Genomic DNA, 20,308 nt, shown 5'->3' with positions numbered 1-20,308 from the left:
ATGATCTACTCTAGTAGTATATATACGATGCAAATTAGGTGTACCAATGAGTTCAGAATCATTAAATCACATGAAATAAAAATCATATATTATAATACATATACGCTTCTACTCGTACAAATGATTTGATCATAGTACAAAAGAAATACTATTTTGTATCAATGAGTTCGAAATTATCAAATCACATGGTATGAAAAGCATATAATAATAATATGTTTTAATCATCTCCAATATAAATTTATTTGACCGTTACGGAAAGGGAGAGAGATGATAATAAACGCTCTTTAATTTGACTTTTTGTTCTTCTTTATAGATCGTCCCGGTCCCACATAAATCTTTCAAACTTACCGTTTAGAATAGATAATGACCGTCCGATCTCACCGTTGCAACGTGAAGAAAATCAACGGTTCAGATCTTTCGACCGTTTATAGCAACTCTCTTTCTCCTTTATATCTCTCCTTTATCATCTCTGTCTCTCTCTAGATTTTGAAAACTACAATGCTCTGCTTTCAACAACAACTAGCTTCAGCTTCAGCTTCTTCTTCTTCTTCCATAGATTCAAAATCTTGAATTCAATTTTAGATCTACTCTTTTTTTTTCCTTCTAAATCTTTGATTTTTTTTTTTGTCTTCTCATCGTGCTTTCAAAAAAAAGATGGTGAAAGCAGCTGCTTCGTCTCAGTCACCTTCTCCGGTGACTATAACGGTGACACCATGTAAAGGATCCGGTGACAGAAGCTTAGGTTTGACGAGTCCTATCCCACGCGCCTCCGTCATCAACAACCAAAACTCTCCACTAAGCTCAAGAGCCACGCGTCGCACCTCCGTCAGCGGCGGGAATCGGAGATCCAGCGGTGGCGAAGGAAGATACTGTTCGATGTCCGTCGAAGATCTAACGGCTGACACCACGACGACTAATTCAGAGTGCGTTCTCAGCTACACTGTTCATATCCCACCTACGCCGGATCATCAGACGGTGTTCGCTTCGCAGGAGAGCGGCGGTATGGGTGAAGAAGAGGAAGAGATGCTCAAAGGGAATTCGAATCACAAAAGCTTCCTCTCTGGTACGATTTTTACCGGCGGGTTTAAATCCGTGACAAGTGGCCATGTTATCGATTGCTCTATGGATCGAGCTGATCCGGAGAAAAAATCAGGTCAGATCTGTTGGTTAAAAGGCTGTGATGAGAAAGTTGTTCATGGGAGATGTGAGTGTGGTTTCAAGATCTGTAGAGATTGTTACTTTGATTGTATCACAAGCGGTGGAGGCAATTGTCCTGGATGTAAAGAGCCTTACAGGGACGTCAACGACGATGTTGACACTGAGGAAGAAGAAGATGAAGAAGATGAGGCTAAACCGCTTCCTCAGATGGGTGATTCAAAGCTTGACAAGAGGCTTTCCGTTGTCAAGTCGTTTAAAGCGCAGAATCAAGCTGGTGACTTTGATCACACTCGTTGGTTGTTTGAGACTAAAGGAACTTATGGCTATGGGAACGCTGTTTGGCCTAAAGATGGGTATGGAATCGGGTCTGGTGGTAATGGAAACGGGTATGAAACGCCGCCGGAGTTTGGTGAGAGAAGCAAGAGACCTCTTACTAGGAAAGTCAGCGTCTCTGCTGCTATTATCAGTCCTTACAGGTGAGAGAAATGTTTCTAATTTAGTGTATGTTTTTGTTGGATTATGTTCTGTTTTTTTATTTGCTAAAGTTTTGATTCTTTTTATTGTGTGTAACGAAACAGATTACTCATTGTGCTGCGTCTGGTGGCTCTTGGTTTGTTCCTGACATGGAGGATTCGTCACCCAAACAGAGAGGCAATGTGGTTGTGGGGAATGTCAACAACCTGTGAGCTTTGGTTTGCCTTGTCCTGGCTTTTGGATCAGCTTCCAAAACTCTGTCCGGTTAACAGATTAACTGATTTAGGTGTTCTTAAGGAACGCTTTGAATCTCCTAACCTCAGGAACCCCAAAGGAAGATCTGATCTGCCGGGTATAGATGTGTTTGTCTCAACTGCAGACCCTGAGAAAGAACCGCCTCTGGTCACAGCCAACACCATCCTCTCGATCCTAGCTGTTGATTACCCTGTGGAGAAGCTTGCTTGCTACTTATCAGACGATGGAGGAGCTTTGCTAACATTTGAAGCCTTGGCTCAAACAGCTAGCTTTGCCAGCACATGGGTGCCGTTCTGCAGGAAACACAATATAGAGCCAAGGAACCCTGAGGCCTACTTTGGCCAGAAGCGTAACTTCCTCAAGAACAAAGTGAGGCTGGATTTTGTGAGGGAAAGGAGGAGAGTGAAGAGAGAATATGATGAGTTTAAGGTCAGAATCAACTCATTGCCTGAGGCGATAAGAAGGAGGTCTGATGCTTATAATGTGCATGAAGAGCTCAGAGCTAAGAAGAAACAGATGGAGATGATGATGGGAAGCAATCCTGAAGAAACTGTTAAAGTTCCAAAGGCCACTTGGATGTCTGATGGTTCTCACTGGCCAGGGACTTGGTCCTCTGGAGAATCTGATAATTCCCGAGGAGACCACGCTGGGATCATCCAGGTAACTTCTTTTCTCAAGATTATTTGCTAGTTGTCTAATGTATTCTTGAGGTTTGTATTGAAAAGTGTGTTCTAATATTTGGTGTACTGCTGCAGGCAATGTTAGCTCCTCCGAATGCAGAACCAGTTTATGGAGCAGAAGCAGATGCTGAGAACTTAATTGATACAACAGACGTTGATATCAGGCTGCCAATGCTAGTCTATGTTTCAAGAGAGAAGAGACCGGGTTATGATCACAACAAGAAAGCAGGAGCCATGAATGCTTTGGTTAGAACCAGCGCAATTATGTCTAATGGCCCATTCATCCTCAATCTTGATTGTGACCACTACATCTACAACTCCGTGGCCTTGAGAGAAGGAATGTGCTTCATGCTTGATCGTGGTGGCGACAGAATCTGCTATGTTCAGTTCCCTCAGAGGTTCGAAGGTATTGACCCAAATGATCGTTATGCAAACCACAACACTGTCTTCTTTGATGTTAGTATGAGAGCTTTGGATGGACTTCAAGGTCCAATGTATGTGGGAACTGGCTGCATCTTCCGAAGAACAGCTCTATACGGATTTAGCCCGCCAAGAGCATCTGAACATCACGGCTGGCTTGGAAGAAGAAAGGTGAAGATATCGCTGAGGAAACCGAAAGCCATGAGGAAGAAAGTTGATGAAGTTTCTTTGCCTATAAATGGAGAATACAACGAAGAAGAGAACGATGATGGAGATATTGAATCTCTGCTTCTCCCAAAGAGATTTGGTAACTCAAACTCTTTCGTTGCTTCAATCCCGGTTGCTGAATACCAAGGGAGACTCTTACAAGACTTGCAAGGCAAAGGCAAAAACAGTAGACCAGCTGGCTCACTTGCTGTCCCACGTGAACCGCTTGATGCAGCCACAGTAGCCGAAGCAATCAGTGTGATTTCTTGCTTCTACGAGGACAAAACAGAGTGGGGCAAAAGAGTTGGATGGATCTATGGTTCAGTGACTGAAGACGTAGTCACGGGATATCGAATGCACAACAGAGGATGGAGATCAATCTACTGCGTGACCAAAAGAGACGCTTTCCGTGGAACAGCTCCGATCAATCTAACGGATAGACTTCACCAGGTTCTGAGATGGGCAACAGGATCTGTTGAGATCTTTTTCTCAAGGAACAACGCTATTTTCGCAACCAGAAGGATGAAGTTCTTGCAGAGAGTGGCTTACTTCAATGTCGGAATGTATCCATTCACATCTCTGTTCCTCATCGTCTACTGCATCCTCCCTGCAGTTTCGCTCTTCTCGGGTCAATTCATAGTGCAATCACTCGACATAACGTTCTTGATCTTCCTCCTCGCGATAACACTCACGCTGTGTATGTTATCACTCCTTGAGATCAAATGGTCAGGCATAACTCTCCACGAATGGTGGAGAAACGAGCAGTTCTGGGTTATAGGAGGCACAAGCGCACACCCTGCAGCTGTTCTTCAAGGGCTTCTCAAGGTGATTGCAGGAGTCGATGTATCTTTTACCTTGACTTCCAAGTCATCTACACCAGAAGATGGAGACGACGAGTATGCAGATCTGTATGTTGTGAAATGGAGCTTTCTGATGGTTCCTCCATTGACGATCATGATGGTGAACATGATTGCGATTGCGGTGGGGCTAGCGAGGACTCTGTACAGCCCATTCCCGCAATGGAGCAAGCTTGTTGGAGGAGTGTTCTTCAGCTTCTGGGTGCTTTGTCATCTGTATCCGTTTGCTAAAGGATTGATGGGAAGAAGAGGCAGAGTTCCGACGATAGTGTTTGTGTGGTCAGGTTTGTTGTCGATTATTGTGTCTTTGCTTTGGGTTTATATCAACCCTCCTTCAGGGAAGCAAGACTATATGCAGTTTCAATTCCCTTGATTCTTTAGGTTAATCTTTGTTTGTGGTACAAGGCATGAAAGTTCTTCTTTCTAGGCTTCATGTTTGTAATCAGATACTCTATTATAATTACGATTTTTCTCAAGTATAAAGAGACTCTTTCTTACTTAATTCACTTACAGTCGGTGGTAATCCTCGGTTTAGCCCTCAAAACCGACTACTACAAGTAACAACAATCTGAAAAGGTACATGTATTTTGCCCAAAAAGATTCGATCAAAACGATTGCGGACTTGTTCCTCGGCAGATAGATACGCTCCTCCATCTTTGAGTCTCTGCGTTTAAGATTCGATAACAAACCTACCTGCTTTGTATAAAATCAATATAAAATAACAAAAACGCTTTAACTTGTGAGCTATGTTTGAATAACCCTAACTATATTTTTATTTAATTTCTTCTTCCCACAAGAACATATTCGTACAGTACTCTTATAAAGAAGTTCACTCTTCTAAAATCGTATCTCCACTCTTGTTGAACTCTCTGAAGCAACACTACAACTATAGTTGCTGTTCCGGCAAGGTCTTCAACAAAATTGTTTTCAGTTGAAAACCAATCGGTCTGGACCACCAAATGAAACTCAGCTAATCTTCGGTTTAGTCCTCATTTTTTGGCTGTTTAGAACAAACAAAACCCAACTTAAGATGAGATTTGTGATTCTGAACAATGCTATTAGGAGGAATCAGCATATGCAAGCAACAAGTCCATAACTTTTTAAAAAAGCGATTTGATCCCACAAAAGTAAACTTTCAGAAAGTGACTAGCGAGTTACAGATTTACATTTGTTACAAAAGCTGATGATAATACATCAGATTCTTTGAAACAAAACAGTGACCAAGAAGTAGCTTATGTGCATACAGAAACTAGGTAAAGATTCGAGATCCTTTAGAGTTGCTCAAGTAAGTTCATATGTGCATATCTCTGGTCTCTACAAGCTAAAAAAAGCACTAAGAAACTACCAAAAAATAAAGGCTAAACAATCGCTGGATCAGTGTGCTCATGGTGTTTCACAATGCATCAGGTCCTGTAAGGACCAAGAAATGTGCCCTACCACTAACCCAACTCCCCACTATTACAATCTCCACCAATTGGACAACAACGGAGTATTAAGTATAATAAAGCTTCCATCTTTCTGTTTATGTAAACGCTATGAGTGCCAAAGAAAAAGCTAACCCAGCAGAGGTAAAAACTTCACATATGCTAGAACGAGTAAAAAAGCCAACCCCACAACAAAAAATGAAACTTACAGTTCAACTTCAACCATTGATGAACAACAAACACAGACAATAAGCAAAACTACACTGCAGTTGAACCAAGTTTTGTGTACATAGGTTACCTGTGAATGCGAAAACTGGGGGGAACTCGAAATTGGGCGTCAATGGGAGTGTTTATACAAATCATAAGGTGCCCACAATGTGTCTAAAGGACATGGAAGCTTGGAATCAAGCCTTAGCCATGGCTTACCACTACCTGACCAATGAAGCAAACTCACAGGACCAGCATGCAAATCACGGCAGCTACCTCTAACATTATCACCACCGAGCCCATGTTGATTCCACCGATGTGAGATGGGAGCAACGTGACCAGCAAAAACCAGAAGAAACGGAGGAAGAGAACCAAGCTCATAGATCCTCTCCATCTTCTGAATCTCCATCCATCTCTCAATCCGTTTCGTGTAACTAAATCGTCTCCATTTCTTGAGATCAATCACCATGACACCAGTATTGAAGTAGCAAGGGTTCCTCCCTTTGAACGTCCCGTTAAACCTCTGATCAGACCAGAAACCTCCGGTGAAGTATTTAGTGAAATTGGCGTGACAATACTCCGGAGCTCCGATAGTTCTCGGGCCTAGACTCGTTTTCCAAAGCTTCACAATGTCATCGACGACGATGAGATCCGAATCCAAGTAGATGACCCGCTTGACGCAAGGCTCGAGCAGATCCGCCAAGTAGTTTCTGGCGTAATTGAGCGGTTGCTCTAGGGCTTGCCTCACGGAGGACGAGATCAAGGACTGTACGGTCTCAGGGGCAAAATAGTAAATCTTGAGATTGTTCAATTTGGGGAAAGTGGAGCGGATGAGAGATTCTAGGGTTTGAATCTCGGAGGAGGAGACGAGGAAGTGGAAGAAGACGCTCTGAGGACACATCGAGTGTTGGAGGATTGAATTGACGGCAGCGATTGAGCCGCGGAGGTAATCGATGTCGAGAGTGATGGCCACGTGGACGAGATTAGGGTTGCAGACGCCGGAATCTTCGCCGGAAGATCTGCATTGGTCGGCGTTACGAAAAATCGGGGATTCTCTAAAGGAGGAGGAGGAGTGATGTCGGGATTTGAATTCGCCGGAATCGGGATGCGACGAGGATCGGATAGCTGCGGCGGGGGAAAAGGATCGGAGCGAAGGAGAGAGAAGAATCATGGCTAATGCGGCGGAGAAGACGGCGGAGAATCTCGTAATCCAATGCATGGCGAGAATGCAGAAGAAAGAAGAAAGAACGATACGAACAAATCAGAGAAGAAGAACCTTCTTCGCCTTCATGACCTTCATGGTGGAGAGATTGAAAGAGGAGGCGTAGGATAAGATGAAGAACACAAAACTGAGAGGCACATATCGCATGTCAATGCTACTCTGCGCCTTCTCTTCTCCTCTGCTAATTACTCGTTTGCTCGACTGCGCTTGTCTGTTTTTATTTTTCAGAAGAGATTATTATATTGAGGAACAAGATGATGAAGAAGTGATTAATTTTTTAATTGCCAACAAAAATTACACAAACAGAGAGGGTGAGAGAGAGAGGATAGTGTAATATATTCGTATTTATAGTGGTTGAAATCATCTTTATTTAGTTATTTAAAAGTGTTACTATAAAAAATATATAATAATAATTAAATGTGGATTAATTTAAGCAAAGTGGGATACGTGAAAGTAAAGATGTATAATTAAATTCATTGTGAAGAGCAAATGTCAGTGTCGTCTTTGAGGGCTGGTGGGTGATGATTCTATTTCTAGGTACTGTATGTATATGTACTTTCACTTTCTCTTACTTACCAGTTTATAATGTAATGATGTTTAGATCTCTTTTGACATGGCGCATGTTTTACGTACTATGTTAGACAAAAAAAATTGTATAGAGAGAGAAGCTTCAGCGAAACGTCGACCCAACCTAACCAACACCGACCATATTATCGTGCCCGATAAATTTTCTTAGATGATACCTAATACCTTCTTTTTGTTGGTTTAATATAATAATGCTATTTTACAGGGTCAGAAAAAAATGCTTTTTTATATATATATATAAAATACTATAACTAACGTTTAGCTAAACTCGAGAGAGCCTCTTTTATCGTTGTTGATTAAAAGGTGTTTCTCTATTCGTAATCTTACTTTAATTAAAATGAACTAATGACGATTCTCTTGCCTTGGGAGTTGGGAATGAGGTCCCGCGATGAGTAAACTAGTACGGGAAAAACTAGACCTTTTAATACGGCGTTGGTAAGACTGACACAGTCACACCACACTTGACCATTTCGAATCTTATTTTGCTGCTTCAAGAGACAAGAATCTAACACGTACGTACGTGCACTATGGTGGTATGAATGAATGAACGATGACGAGAGAACCTCGCGTCTTCTTTTTCGTCACTTTCTTCTTTTACTTTTTCGGTTTATCTGTCACTTTCCAGCTGTAATTAACCCGGTCCATTAATCATCTCTCTGTCATGTGTCTTTAACTCAAATCCAATACACATAATTACTATTTGAATCAACATAGTAATCATCCGTACCCTTTTTTTTTACCAAAGTTTTACTTTTTTTTTGTTTCTCAATGTAAAAAATGCATGGTTATAAATTGTTTTCGTAATTCAAAATCTGATTTTTCCTAACATATACGACGATGTTGCTTGTTTAACTACAGTAACTAGCAAACAAACTTAGAGCTTCTCCACTGGGAGTTACTCTCAATGTTTCTCTCTAAATTTGGCCCCAAAATGTGAATAAATAATCCATATTTCGGTCCAACAGGCTGAGAATCGATTCTTGGTGAAGCACTTTGAGCAATCCATGAAAAATGATATGTGGCGTTTTGCGATTGGATGATAGGTAAATATAAAAGCAATTTTTTTTTCACCATTTTCTTCCTTCTTTTTTCTTTCTTTTCCCCGAAATTCTCTCTCTCGACCTACACAGCGACTCGAGGGCGATGTAAACCCTAAACCGGAAAATCAGTGGATTCACCTCGAATCCTTTGATTTTTCCGGCTAAAAATGGTGGGTTTTTGGTTGATGAAGGCGACGGCCACTCCGATCGGCTTAACCCGGAAGATTTCGCTTTTCACGACACGACGACCTACCTCCTTCTGCGACAACGACAGCGGCGGTTTCCTCACGAGGTCCACCGGGAGACGAATCAGACAGAGAAGGTTTGTCGTCTCATCTCTTACTTATTGAATGTTGTTAATCTTTTGGTTTCGTTTAAATTCGATTTGTTTGTGTTAGGATTTGTCGTTTCAATTGGTTTTGAGATTTGTTCTGATGGCTGTAAAGTGAACCGTCTGTTTAGTAGTATAGGATGAACCGTCTTTTGTTCTATTAGATTACTTTTTAGGTACTTAATAATTTACTTGGTTGTTTTTGTATTGCTTTGTTGTTTTGATGCAGATCGTCGTCACAATCCAGTCACTGGAGTAGCTTCGTTGCGGTGGTGTGTGACATTCTTCTACGGTATGATTTGTATAACTTGTTGTTGTAGATTCTATGATGATGGATGATGCTATGGTGTGTGACATTCTTCTACGGTATCGCTGACATTCTTTTCTAATGTCTACTAGGGTCTCTGCTACTAAGTGTGATGCACAAGGCTGGCCATGTGGTTTATTCCATGTACTTCCTCCTCTTTCCCTTTTGTATATGTCTGCTATTTTAAGTTTTGGACTCTGCCACATCAGGGACTTTTCAAACATGATTTGGGAGTTTCAAAGAGAAAACACATTGATAAATTTAAATGTCAGTCTCTCTCTTTTATGTAGATCGTTGATATTTTCTCGTGTATCATCTGTTTAGAGGTAAGGTTACATCATCTACATGTCAGTCTCTATATGTGTTTTGTTCTCATCTATGGTAGGTGATTAGTATTCACTTAGTTGTAAGTAACGAGCAGCGACTAAATAGCTTCTGGAAGAGGGTCGCAGCCTAATACAAAGCAAATGGTGGAGCATCCGACTCAAACGGTCGAGGGGCTAGTCAATGTAAGGCTAGGTGGAACAAGATAAACCATCAAGTTAACAAGTTTGTTGGATGTTACACACAAGCGAGTAGTAGAAGGAAGAGTGGAGAATCATAAGACGATGTGATCATTGTGGCGCATGAGATTTACAAGAATGACATTAAGAAGCCATTTATTCTAGAGCATTGCTGGAGGGAACTGAAGCATTATCAGAAATAGATCACGGAGGAATGTACTTACAAGAGGACGAAGCTTGCTTCAGACGGAGCATACTCATCGACTTCGACCAATGATGGAGTTGAGGCGAGGCCTCCGGGAGTTAAGGCATCTAAGAAAAAAGGGAAGAAACCGGCAGTGATTGAAGTAGAGGATAGGTCTGCGGGTAAGTTAGATAGGATCATAGCAATGAAGGATCAAGAACAAGCGGCTAAGGAGAGACACACCAAAATGAGATTGCTAGACATCCTGATTAACAAGGGTGAACAACTAACACCTGCTGAAGCTATAATTAGGGACAAACTCGTTGACCAAATGTTGACAAACATCTAGGTTTCATTTCTCTTCACTTGTTGTGTTTAAATCTTGTTGTGTTTTGTTTAATTTGTGTTCTCAATGTTCGAATAGTTTTGTGCTTAACTGTTGTGACCTTTTCCTTTCGTTTCAACATTTGGTCAACATTTGGTCCTAGAGGGCCGAGCTACGAGAGTTACATACATTGTCAATGGACGGCAATACAAAATGGCTTACTACCTCATTGACGGTATCTATCCCAAATGGGCAACTTTCATCCAATCCATTACACTTCCACATGGCCGAAAAGCAAAACTTTTTGCTCATTATCAAGAAGCATGCCGGAAAGATGTAGAGCGTGCATTTGGAGTCTTGCAAGCTCGATTTGCAATCGTGAAGAATCCCGCACTTTTTTGGGATAAAAGAAAAATAGGGAAAATAATGAGAGCATGTATCATATTGCATAACATGATAGTCGAAGACGAGCGACATGACTACAATTTCTACTATCCAACAGAGTTCTATCATGGAGAAGGAAGCGGAACTTCTCATGTCGATTTAGCGTATTCTATAGATATGGCAACAAATCTAAATAACATGATGAGCAATCGAAATGACGTTCAAGATACAAAAATGCATGATCGTTTGAAAAAAGACTTGATTGAACATATCTGGCAAAAATTTGGTGCAACCCAACAATAAATCTTATTCCAAATTTTGTAAAATATGTTTAATATTTTTAATTTTGTATCTTATGTTTAATATTCCGAATTTTGTAAAATATGTTTAATATTCCGAATTCTGTAAAATTTTATTGTTTTCTGTTTAATGTAATATAAATAATATAAATATTTTTTTATACATGATAGATTAGTAAAATTTTATAATTAATTAATAAAAATTTAAAAAATATATTATTTTAATGAAAAGTAACCTTCATTTGGAAGGATAAATTTTGGTTAAGTTCTAAGTGAATTACTTTAATTATTTTAGTATTAATTATATGATTAATTAATCCTTGAGTAATCCTCTCAAGTTGCTGGAGTAATGATGCTCTTATAGAGTAAGATATGTATAACAATGTTTACATTTTCTGATCGTCGACATTGGTTTCAACAAGTTCATAAATGATGTCTACAATTTAACCACATATCTATCTCATTGATATCCACTAGGTTACAAGTTCGTACAACTGTCTTTGTCGTTTTTTTATTTAATTTGTCAAATCAAAGTAAACACTAATAGCATTGAAATTTCGTTATTTTCTTGTATATTTGCGTTTTGCCTTGCAATTTGTCAAATTAAAGTAACTGGCACTTTTAAAAACGATTAAGACAGTAAAAAAAATAAAGTGATGGCACAACTATAATATCCGAGTTAAACAATATGTATGTTCACTACTACTTGATACTCAGTGAGAAGAAAAACATTTGCAAACATTATTAAGATGTTTCTTCTTTGACTTTCTTTTTTGTTATTTTCAAAAGAGAAAAATTGTATAGAGTTGACTTTTATTGTAAATGCAAACAAAACACACATGCATGATATATGGGTTTGAAACAATCGAATCCTTAGATCAAAAGACAAACTAGAATTCTAGAAAGTTCAGTTTTACACTTTTACAATCTCACTATTGTTTTATATCGTCCTGCTAAATTTCGTAATACCAGAAATCAAATTCCTTTATGAGTGTAAGAATTTATAACGAAGAGACACAACGAATAGAGCTAAAAAGACAGCTACAAAGATTATTGAAACAGAGAAGAAACTAGAAAGGCGAGAAGAGCAATTATTAAGCTGATGGGAGCAGAGATCTCTGGCATAGCTGCTGCGGCGGTGATAATGATCGGTGGTCTAGGCTTGTTAGGAACGCATTCATTGCAAACCGGCGGCAACGGCGGTGGAAGCGGTAACGGGCAGTGATTACATGGTGGTGGCGGTGAAGGAGGGGGAGGAGAAGGCGGCGGCGGGGAAGGAGATGGGGGTGTGGGAGAAGGTGGCGGCGGACAGAAAATCTCTATCGGCGGTAGAGGTGGAGGAAGCGGCGGAGGACAGAGAAATTCTAGTGGCGGCGGCGGTGGGGGTGAGGGCAACGGAGGAGGCGGCTGATCACATGGATTCTCGCATTCTAAACACATTGCACATTCAATCTCTGGTTTCTCTGTTATACTCAACGCAACAGGTTGTGATGATATCAAAAACAGAGAGATGAAACAGAGGAACAACTCCATTCTTAAGATGAAGAGAGAAAAATTCTCAAATGGTGGAAGAAGTAAGATGAATGTTCATGCTTTTTAAAGAACTTGACTTTTTTTCTGAAGAACCTTCAAAAGCTAAAAACTTTGGAATCTGATACCATTTAAAATTTTTACAGCTTTGAATTGAAGAACAAAGCTCTTTTTTGGACCATCTCATATCTGTAATCCACAATGTTCGAACAGATTCTCTTGGTTTGGGGGCTTAAAGGGTTTGTTCACTTTCGTAAGGAACCCAAAATGTCTCAATGCAGCTAATTCAAACAAGTTTTATTTAGACACTTGTAACAATTATTGCGTCTTTAGTTTAAAACCACTCGCCTCTCATTTCCCTTAAGATTCTAGAATGAGGAAACGTTTCAGGATCGCCACGTTCAGCGTTGCGTTTGAATATCATTGTTGCTTTCATCAAAGATTCTTCCGCCGTGTCAAGCTGCTCCGGTAACCATCCGATCACGTCTTTACCAGCAGGGTACGCCGTTCCATCAGTGGCTTGCGTTATAGGTTTACGAGTATCGGCGAATTCAATCTCCGATAAGGGAGAAGCTTTGTGGTGCTTGTAATACTCTTGGTCGGTCTCTGTCTCATCTTCCCTCCGTCTCTGCTCCTCCGCTTCACCTTCGTCTCTAGGGAACGGCGAATCGTCTAAACCAGCACAGCTCACGGAATCAAGCGACGGCGGTGAGGCGGTTGTGTTTTTTCGTCTCTGTTGGAAATGGGGTTCAGACGGGTGACCGACGGGAGTACTCTCTAGCTTGTGCGCGGTGGCGCGTGGTGATTTTGGCGGTACAAGCGGTTGCTCTTCTAGACTCGGTCGTGGAGTGTCGTCCACGATTTCTTCGGCCGCTGTCTTAGGGTTTGCAACATCATCCATACCCTGCAACACAAGCAAGCACCAAAACATTTTCACATCCGGATTAATTAATTTTTAACATCATCTGTACTTATAAATTTATTTAAAAAGATATATATATATATATTAAACCAATGAATAATAGTAAAAGATAAACTTTAATCAAAGAAATATATACCTCGGGGTCTCTCGGATAAATAGCTGGATCAGCTCCATCGTTACCAGAATGGATCTCTGGATCAGCGGTGCGGCCAGACGTTGAAGATCCAAATGCTAAACGCCTTTGAGCGATTGGTCGAACACGGGAACGCGCCGCTGTAGCAAACGCTACTAATCGGGATTGCATCATCATCAACCTTTCTGCGTTTTCTAGCTGATTAGGGAAGTTTGTAGTGGCGAATTTTTTTATCTTATAGTTTAGACGTTTGGTTTTCAAAGTGTGAGACTCGTGTTAACACGTGTCAATGTCATGCCTCGTCGGTAGTGACGTGGCGGATTTAGAATGACTAGAAAAGCTTAGAAGCTGCTCGGTGTCCCTAGATTTGTCAATCTACTACTCTTCTATTCCAGAAAGCAAATCCCATGGAGTACTTTAACTTTGCATTAAGCTTCAGGGAAAAATGATAAAAAGCCTCAAATAAATTTAATTGTGAATTTGTGATATGCTATTGGAATTGTAAAACGACTCTCTATCTAATTATTATCAAAAACAAAAAAAAAGACAAGTCTATTTTTCACTTCTCATGCATTTATGAAAAATCAATTTTGATCTATTAAAATAGCATTACAACGCTTCACCAAACTCGATATTTGCAATTTAATTCGCAACATTAAAATCTGTCACGCATTAATACAGGCTACTATTACAGTGATGTAAATAAGAAAGATAGACAATGGCTTCTGCATAAAGATAATCTGCAAGTCTTTTTTTAGCAGAAGAGCAAAAAAAAAAAATGAACACAATAGAATAGAGATAATAACACTTTAATTTCCGTCACAAATGCGACAAAAAAATATCCAATCTTTTAAAATTCAAAACGTAACCAAAGAAATGAAACACCCTACAAATTTCAAAACGACCACGTGAGTCCAGAAGCAACTCAGAATAACTTTGATTCTCTCTACTACATAAACCTTCAACCAAAGTTGAAACCACCTGTAGGAGCATGACCACCCTGGTTTCCGAATTGGAAACCGGAAGACTGCTGATAAGTCTGAGGAGCATCCGCACCGCCAGTTTCACCCTCGTCGTCTTCAGCCCAATACGACTCGAGGATTTTCACAGCTTTCTCGTAAATGTCAGTATTATCGTGACTCTGAAGATTCTCAATCTTCTCCAGACCTCCTGCCTCATCAATCATCTGCGCATAGACTGTAAGACTTTGTAGAATAAAGAAGAGAATCAAGAGATTGATGAGAGATATCGGTAGACAAAGAGAATGAGGAAGAAGAAAAGATTAGGTTATTGTTCCATAAGAAATCATATTACAATGTAGGCTAAAGCCTATATATATCAAGGGAAAATTAGGGCTACACCCTCTACCAACCGATCGTATAAGTGATAGGGACAAGGAGAGAGATAGAACTAATCCCAACGGTGATAGTGACCCGTCCTAGTCTCCTTAAACACAACATAACCCGTGACTCCACTTGTTCCTCCTCTCTAACGGCTACAAGCGACATTCTAGATCCTTCTCATGGGCCTAAGGAGAGCAGGCCTCCTCATTGTCTTTACACACTTACATGACTCGGCCTTATTGCTTGGTTGTACGGACGGCCCCATAATTGTACGGACGGCCATGGCTGCCTTAGGCTTATTCTCTTGATCAATACTCCCCCTCAAGCTTAGCCGAGTGAAATGGCTAAGCTTGGAACCCGTGAAGCAGCACCTCATTAAAAACCTTGACTTAGAAAACCTCATGGGACAAAACCAAGTCAAGGGAAAAAGAGTGTGCTGTCCACGGATTAGGGAAGCTTGATCATGGCCGTGTAATGTCTACAAGTCCAAGTTTGCTGTAGATGTGATCACAAACCTTGGAGCTTGCAGACTTGGTGAAGATGTCAGCTAGCTGATCTTGACTCCTTGTGTGGCATGGTAACACCACTCCTTCTTCAATCTTCTCTCTCACCTTGTGGCAATCGCTTTCTATGTGCTTGGTCCTCTCATGAAAGACTGAGTTTGTGGCAATGTGGATAGCCGCTTCATTGTCGCAGTGCATGGTCATGGGCTGCTTTGTCTCGATGCCTAAGTCCTTGAGTAGGCCCTTCAGCCATGTCATCTCGTTAGTGAGCTTCCTCATAGCTCTATACTCGGCCTCGGCGCTAGAGCATGAAACCACCTTTTGTTTCTTAGACCTCCATGTAACCAAGTTGCCTCCAACAAACGTGCAGTACCCAGTGGTGGATCTCCTATCCAGCGTGTCGCCATTGTAATCCGCATCACAATAGCCAACGATTTCGGTGTTGTCATTCTTGCCCATCCAAATACCTTGACCCGGACTGCCCTTGAGATAGCTTAGGATCCTTTCGACTTGACTCCATTGGTACTTGCTTGGTGCCTTCATATGTTGGCTAACCTGATTCACAGCATAGGATATGTCAGGTCGTGTGATAGTAAGGTATATCAGCTTACCTACAAGCCGGCGGTAGCGTGTGACGTCTAAGAATGGCTCGTCCATTGGTTCCTTAGGTCGGCCTTCTTTTGCCCGTAAGCTCTCCCCCTTTCGCTTGAGCTGGTAATCTTCATCAAGGGGCGTAGCAACCGGAGACACACCAAGCTTGCCAGTCTCCTCTAACAAGTCAAGAGTATACTTGCGTTGTGAGAGGAAGAGTCCTTCCGGTGAGCGACAAATCTCAATACCAAGAAAGTATTTGAGTTCCCCAAGGTCCTTGATGTCAAATACCGACTTGAGAGAGTCCTTGGTGTCCTGAATGGCCGCCTTATCATCACCAGTCACGATGATGTCGTCGACGTATATGAGCACCACCACCCAACCAATAGAGGTGCGACGCGTGAAGAGAGTATGATCAGCCTCCGATCGCGTAAAACCATCAGTCTTGAGAGTGGAGCTTAGTTTGTGGTACCACGCTCGTGGGGACTGCTTAAGGCCATAGATGGCCTTACGTAGCCTCAAGACTTTTCCGGGTGTAACCATGTCTTCAAGGCCGGGAGGAGGCGTCATGTACACTTCTTCATCAAGTTCACCTTGAAGGAAGGCGTTCTTCACATCCATCTGCCATAAGTCCCATGAGAGGTTGACAGCAAGAGACAGCACAACCCGAACCGTATGGAGCTTGGCCACGGGTGCAAAGGTGTCCGTGTAGTCCGCGCCATAGGTTTGGGTGAAGCCACGGGCCACTAACCTGGCTTTATGCCGTTCAATGTCACCATTGCTCAAATACTTTATGGTAAACACCCATTTGGAGCTAACTGCCCGCTTGCCTTGAGGAAGATCCGATTCGTCCCACGTATGATTCCGGATCATGGCGCCAGTTTCATCCTTGACCGCATCTAACCAACCTTGATGTTCCTTGGCTTCATCATATGTCTGCGGGATCCAATTGGCGTCCACTTGGCCGAAGAAAGCTTGGTGATCAGCAGGTAACAGCTCAAGGGAACAAACGGACTGAATGGGATGAGCGACAGCTTGGCTGTTGTAATAGACACGCTTGTTCTTCCAAGTGGAGGGATCCGATCGAGGTCTGGTGCTCCGACGCAGGACTGGTGCCGGAAGTGGATCCACGCTAGGCAACACGGTGGACGTACCGTCCGTAGGAGCCGTCTCCGTGTTTTCCTCGGTAGAGGCCGCCGCCGGAGCATGCGTGTCCGTTGTAGGGCCAGGGACGAGAACACCGGTTATGGGTAGGCCAGACTCGAGAGATTCACCATCTTGGGCTGAACCATTGTCATTTGCATCTCCTTGGTCAGACCCACCATCGGTAGAAATTTGACTTAGTGTTGGCCGCACGGCACCCGTTGGTGGAGATGGGTTGCCAAGGTGATCAAGAAGGAACCGTAGACTCGAAGCTCGGTCATTAGGTGAGTGAGAGAGATCTTTAAGGCTGTTCCAATCCCTCTTGTCATGGTAGCCCACATGTTCTAGAAACCGGACATCTCGAGAGACATATAGTCGACTTGTGGCCGGATCATAACATTTGTACCCCTTTTGTGTGGTGGAGTAGCCAATGAACATACACTTTGTACTTTTGGCATCCAGCTTACTCCTTTGTTCTCCTGGTACTAACACAAAACAAATACAGCCGAAAACTCGTAAGTGATCAAGAGATGGTTTAAATTTGTTTAGTACTTCAAATGGAGATAAGTCATGAAGAACTCTAGTTGGTGTTCGGTTGATTAGGTAGCATGCAGTCATCACGGCATCACCCCAATATCGTTTAGGAACACTCGAATGGAACATGATTGCCCGCGCCACTTCCATGAGGTGCCGGTTCTTCCTCTCGGCCACACCATTTTGTTGTGGCGTGTAGGGACAACTAGTTTGATGAAGAATGCCATGCTTGGAGAGATGTTCTTTGAACTTGCAACTTGTGTATTCCCCCCCATTATCAGACCTAAGTACCTTAAGTTTAGCATTGAAGTGATTAGTCACATAATTTTGAAAATTGATAAAGGCATCAAATACTCTATCTTTAGATGGCAACAAGGTAATCCAAGTGTATTTTGATTTTTCATCAATAAAAGTCACAAAATACTTGTTATTATCTCTAGATAGGCATGGTGATGTCCAAACATCTGAGTGAACTAAATCAAAACAATTCTCATAAATAGTAGTTGACTTAGGAAAGATAGACTTGCAATGTTTTCCAAGAATACAAGGTTCACAAGTAGAATTATCAAAAGAAATATTAGGAAACATCAACCCTAAAGCACGTGAATGTGGGTGGCCTAGCCTAGCATGCCACACCATATTCGAATCAACAACAAAACAAGACTTAGTAGAGGATAAATTTGGATCGGTTTTCTCTAGGACATAGAGATCTCCACTCCCTTGCCCTTCTCCAAGAACCTTTCCAGTCTCAATATCCTGAAAATAAACATTGTTAGGACCAAAGATTGCATAACAATTCAAATCATTTGTGGTCCTCTTAACCGATAGTAAATTGGAGGTAAAGGTAGGCATAAAGAAAGCTTTTGAGGTTTTATCAAATAGTTTCAAGTCCCCTATTCCCTTTACTGGTATTTGTTCTCTATTTGCAATAACAACATTTCCTAAGGCCGGTTTTATGTTGTCAATTAAACTAGGGTTACTAATCATATGATGTGAGGCTCCCGAGTCAATAACAAGCGATTTGCTAGGCCTAGAAGTAAAGAAAGAGATACCAGACTCCTTGAGTGAAGCAATGGAGCGGATGAGAGCCTCAAGGTCTGACTTCCTCACCACATCTCCGTAGGCTGCGGTCATGGCCACCTCATCTCCCTGCTTTGATGATCCGGCTCCTTTATCGCTAACCGCTTCCTTTGAGAGGTTGGCTTTGAACTTGGCCGGCTTGAGATGAGGATGGAGAACCCAGCACTTGTCTTTCAGATGACCCCGCTTCTTGCAGTGGTCGCACACCAACAACTTCCTCTCCTCTTGCTTGTACATTCCTTTGTTGGCCGAAGCAAGCTCCCCCTTACCGCTAAACAAATCAAGGGATCCTTGCTCTTTCTGAATTTGGGAGCAAATATCTTCAAAGGAGGGGAGCTTCTCTGCCCTTAGGATGTGCTTCAAGAGGTCGTTGAAGGACGGGTTCAAGGTAAGTAGGAGTCCGAAGACTTTGTCTTGCTCCTTTCTTTCGTTTAGCACACTTGCCTCAAGTGTACTTGGCCGCAACATGTCAAGCTCGGACCATAGTGCACGGAACTTACCAAGATGCTTAGTGAACTCCACATCATCTTGGTTAAGATCATTTATGGCCTTCTTGACCTCAAAGACTCTAGTCATGTTAGAGACATTACCATACACGCCTTTAAGTGTTTCCCACAGTTCCTTGGCCGTCTCGCAATATGAGTAGGCCTCAAGGATAGGCGTGTCCAGAGAGTTTTGGAGAACAGATAGGACAACTTGGTCTTCTTGGAACCATTTGGCCTTCCTCTCGCTCTCTTCCTCCGCTTCCGCCTCGGAAGCGTCCTCTCCTTTGGGGTTTTTCTTTGGGACATAGTCGGACTCGACATGACTCCAAAGGCCACGACCTCCAAGGGCGGTTCTTGTGGTTCTTGTCCACAGCAAGTAGTTTGTCCCCTTTAGGACAACCGGTGAAACAATGGGCTTGGCGTTTTCCATGGTCGGATTTCTATGGACCGATGGGTAAAGCTTTTACCCGGAGAATAAAAGAGATGCGAGTAAGAAGAAACGAAGATAAGGAGACTAGAGTGTAGAAATGAGTAGGAGAATAAGATTAGACTGTAGAGAATCGAAGAACTTGCTCTGATACCATGTAAGACTTTGTAGAATAAAGAAGAGAATCAAGAGATTGATGAGAGATATCGGTAGACAAAGAGAATGAGGAAGAAGAAAAGATTAGGTTATTGTTCCATAAGAAATCATATTACAATGTAGGCTAAAGCCTATATATATCAAGGGAAAATTAGGGCTACACCCTCTACCAACCGATCGTATAAGTGATAGGGACAAGGAGAGAGATAGAACTAATCCCAACGGTGATAGTGACCCGTCCTAGTCTCCTTAAACACAACATAACCCGTGACTCCACTTGTTCCTCCTCTCTAACGGCTACAAGCGACATTCTAGATCCTTCTCATGGGCCTAAGGAGAGCAGGCCTCCTCATTGTCTTTACACACTTACATGACTCGGCCTTATTGCTTGGTTGTACGGACGGCCCCATAATTGTACGGACGGCCATGGCTGCCTTAGGCTTATTCTCTTGATCAATATAGACATTATCTTCAACTGCGTCGGCTTCACCAACTTTCAGAATGTTCTCTAGACCTTCCAAAGTCACTGTGACGACCCTTGGATCAGGACAGGTCAGGAGATCACACAGCGGTTTAATGCAGCCTTGGCTCACGAGAAA

At 42.0% G+C, this 20,308-nt stretch overlaps 3 protein-coding genes and 2 pseudogenes across 5 annotated transcripts; 1 reads left to right on the top strand and 4 right to left on the bottom strand.

The window, feature by feature from the left end:
- Positions 1 to 471: 471 nt before the first annotated feature.
- LOC104760054 (cellulose synthase-like protein D5) lies at positions 472 to 4,534 on the top strand. Its single transcript, XM_087485273.1, has 3 exons — positions 472 to 1,634; positions 1,737 to 2,547; positions 2,643 to 4,534. The coding sequence occupies exons 1-3, from the start codon at positions 655 to 657 to the stop codon at positions 4,422 to 4,424; spliced, it is 3,573 nt and encodes a 1,190-aa protein (XP_087341399.1). The 5' UTR covers positions 472 to 654; the 3' UTR covers positions 4,425 to 4,534.
- Positions 4,535 to 4,800: 266 nt separating this feature from the next.
- LOC104738755 (putative galacturonosyltransferase-like 5 pseudogene) lies at positions 4,801 to 7,330 on the bottom strand (annotated as a pseudogene). Its single transcript, XR_015580390.1, has 2 exons — positions 5,774 to 7,330; positions 4,801 to 5,051 (listed from the first exon to the last, which is right to left on the bottom strand). The product of XR_015580390.1 is annotated as a putative galacturonosyltransferase-like 5 pseudogene (transcript).
- A 4,328-nt stretch (positions 7,331 to 11,658) lies between these two features.
- LOC104743121 (uncharacterized) lies at positions 11,659 to 12,484 on the bottom strand. The gene has a single exon (XM_010464235.3). The coding sequence runs from the start codon at positions 12,393 to 12,395 to the stop codon at positions 11,913 to 11,915; it is 483 nt and encodes a 160-aa protein (XP_010462537.1). The 5' UTR covers positions 12,396 to 12,484; the 3' UTR covers positions 11,659 to 11,912.
- Positions 12,485 to 12,668: 184 nt separating this feature from the next.
- Positions 12,669 to 13,877, bottom strand: LOC104738753 (uncharacterized). The gene is made up of 2 exons (XM_010458953.3): positions 13,451 to 13,877; positions 12,669 to 13,296 (listed from the first exon to the last, which is right to left on the bottom strand). Exons 1-2 carry the CDS (start codon positions 13,622 to 13,624, stop codon positions 12,727 to 12,729), a joined length of 744 nt encoding a protein of 247 aa, XP_010457255.1. The 5' UTR covers positions 13,625 to 13,877; the 3' UTR covers positions 12,669 to 12,726.
- Positions 13,878 to 14,240: 363 nt separating this feature from the next.
- On the bottom strand, positions 14,241 to 20,303 carry LOC147927720 (importin subunit alpha-6 pseudogene; annotated as a pseudogene). The gene is made up of 2 exons (XR_015579294.1): positions 20,174 to 20,303; positions 14,241 to 14,645 (listed from the first exon to the last, which is right to left on the bottom strand). The product of XR_015579294.1 is annotated as an importin subunit alpha-6 pseudogene (transcript).
- Between the last annotated feature and the right edge of the window lie 5 nt (positions 20,304 to 20,308).

This window comes from Camelina sativa, chromosome 14, assembly GCF_030686135.1.
Source record: "Camelina sativa cultivar CO46 ecotype springtype chromosome 14, ASM3068613v1".
Classification (NCBI taxonomy): Eukaryota; Viridiplantae; Streptophyta; class Magnoliopsida; order Brassicales; family Brassicaceae; genus Camelina; species Camelina sativa.
Note: the sequence above shows the minus strand (reverse complement) of the source record. Positions and strands in the feature narration are given on the sequence as shown.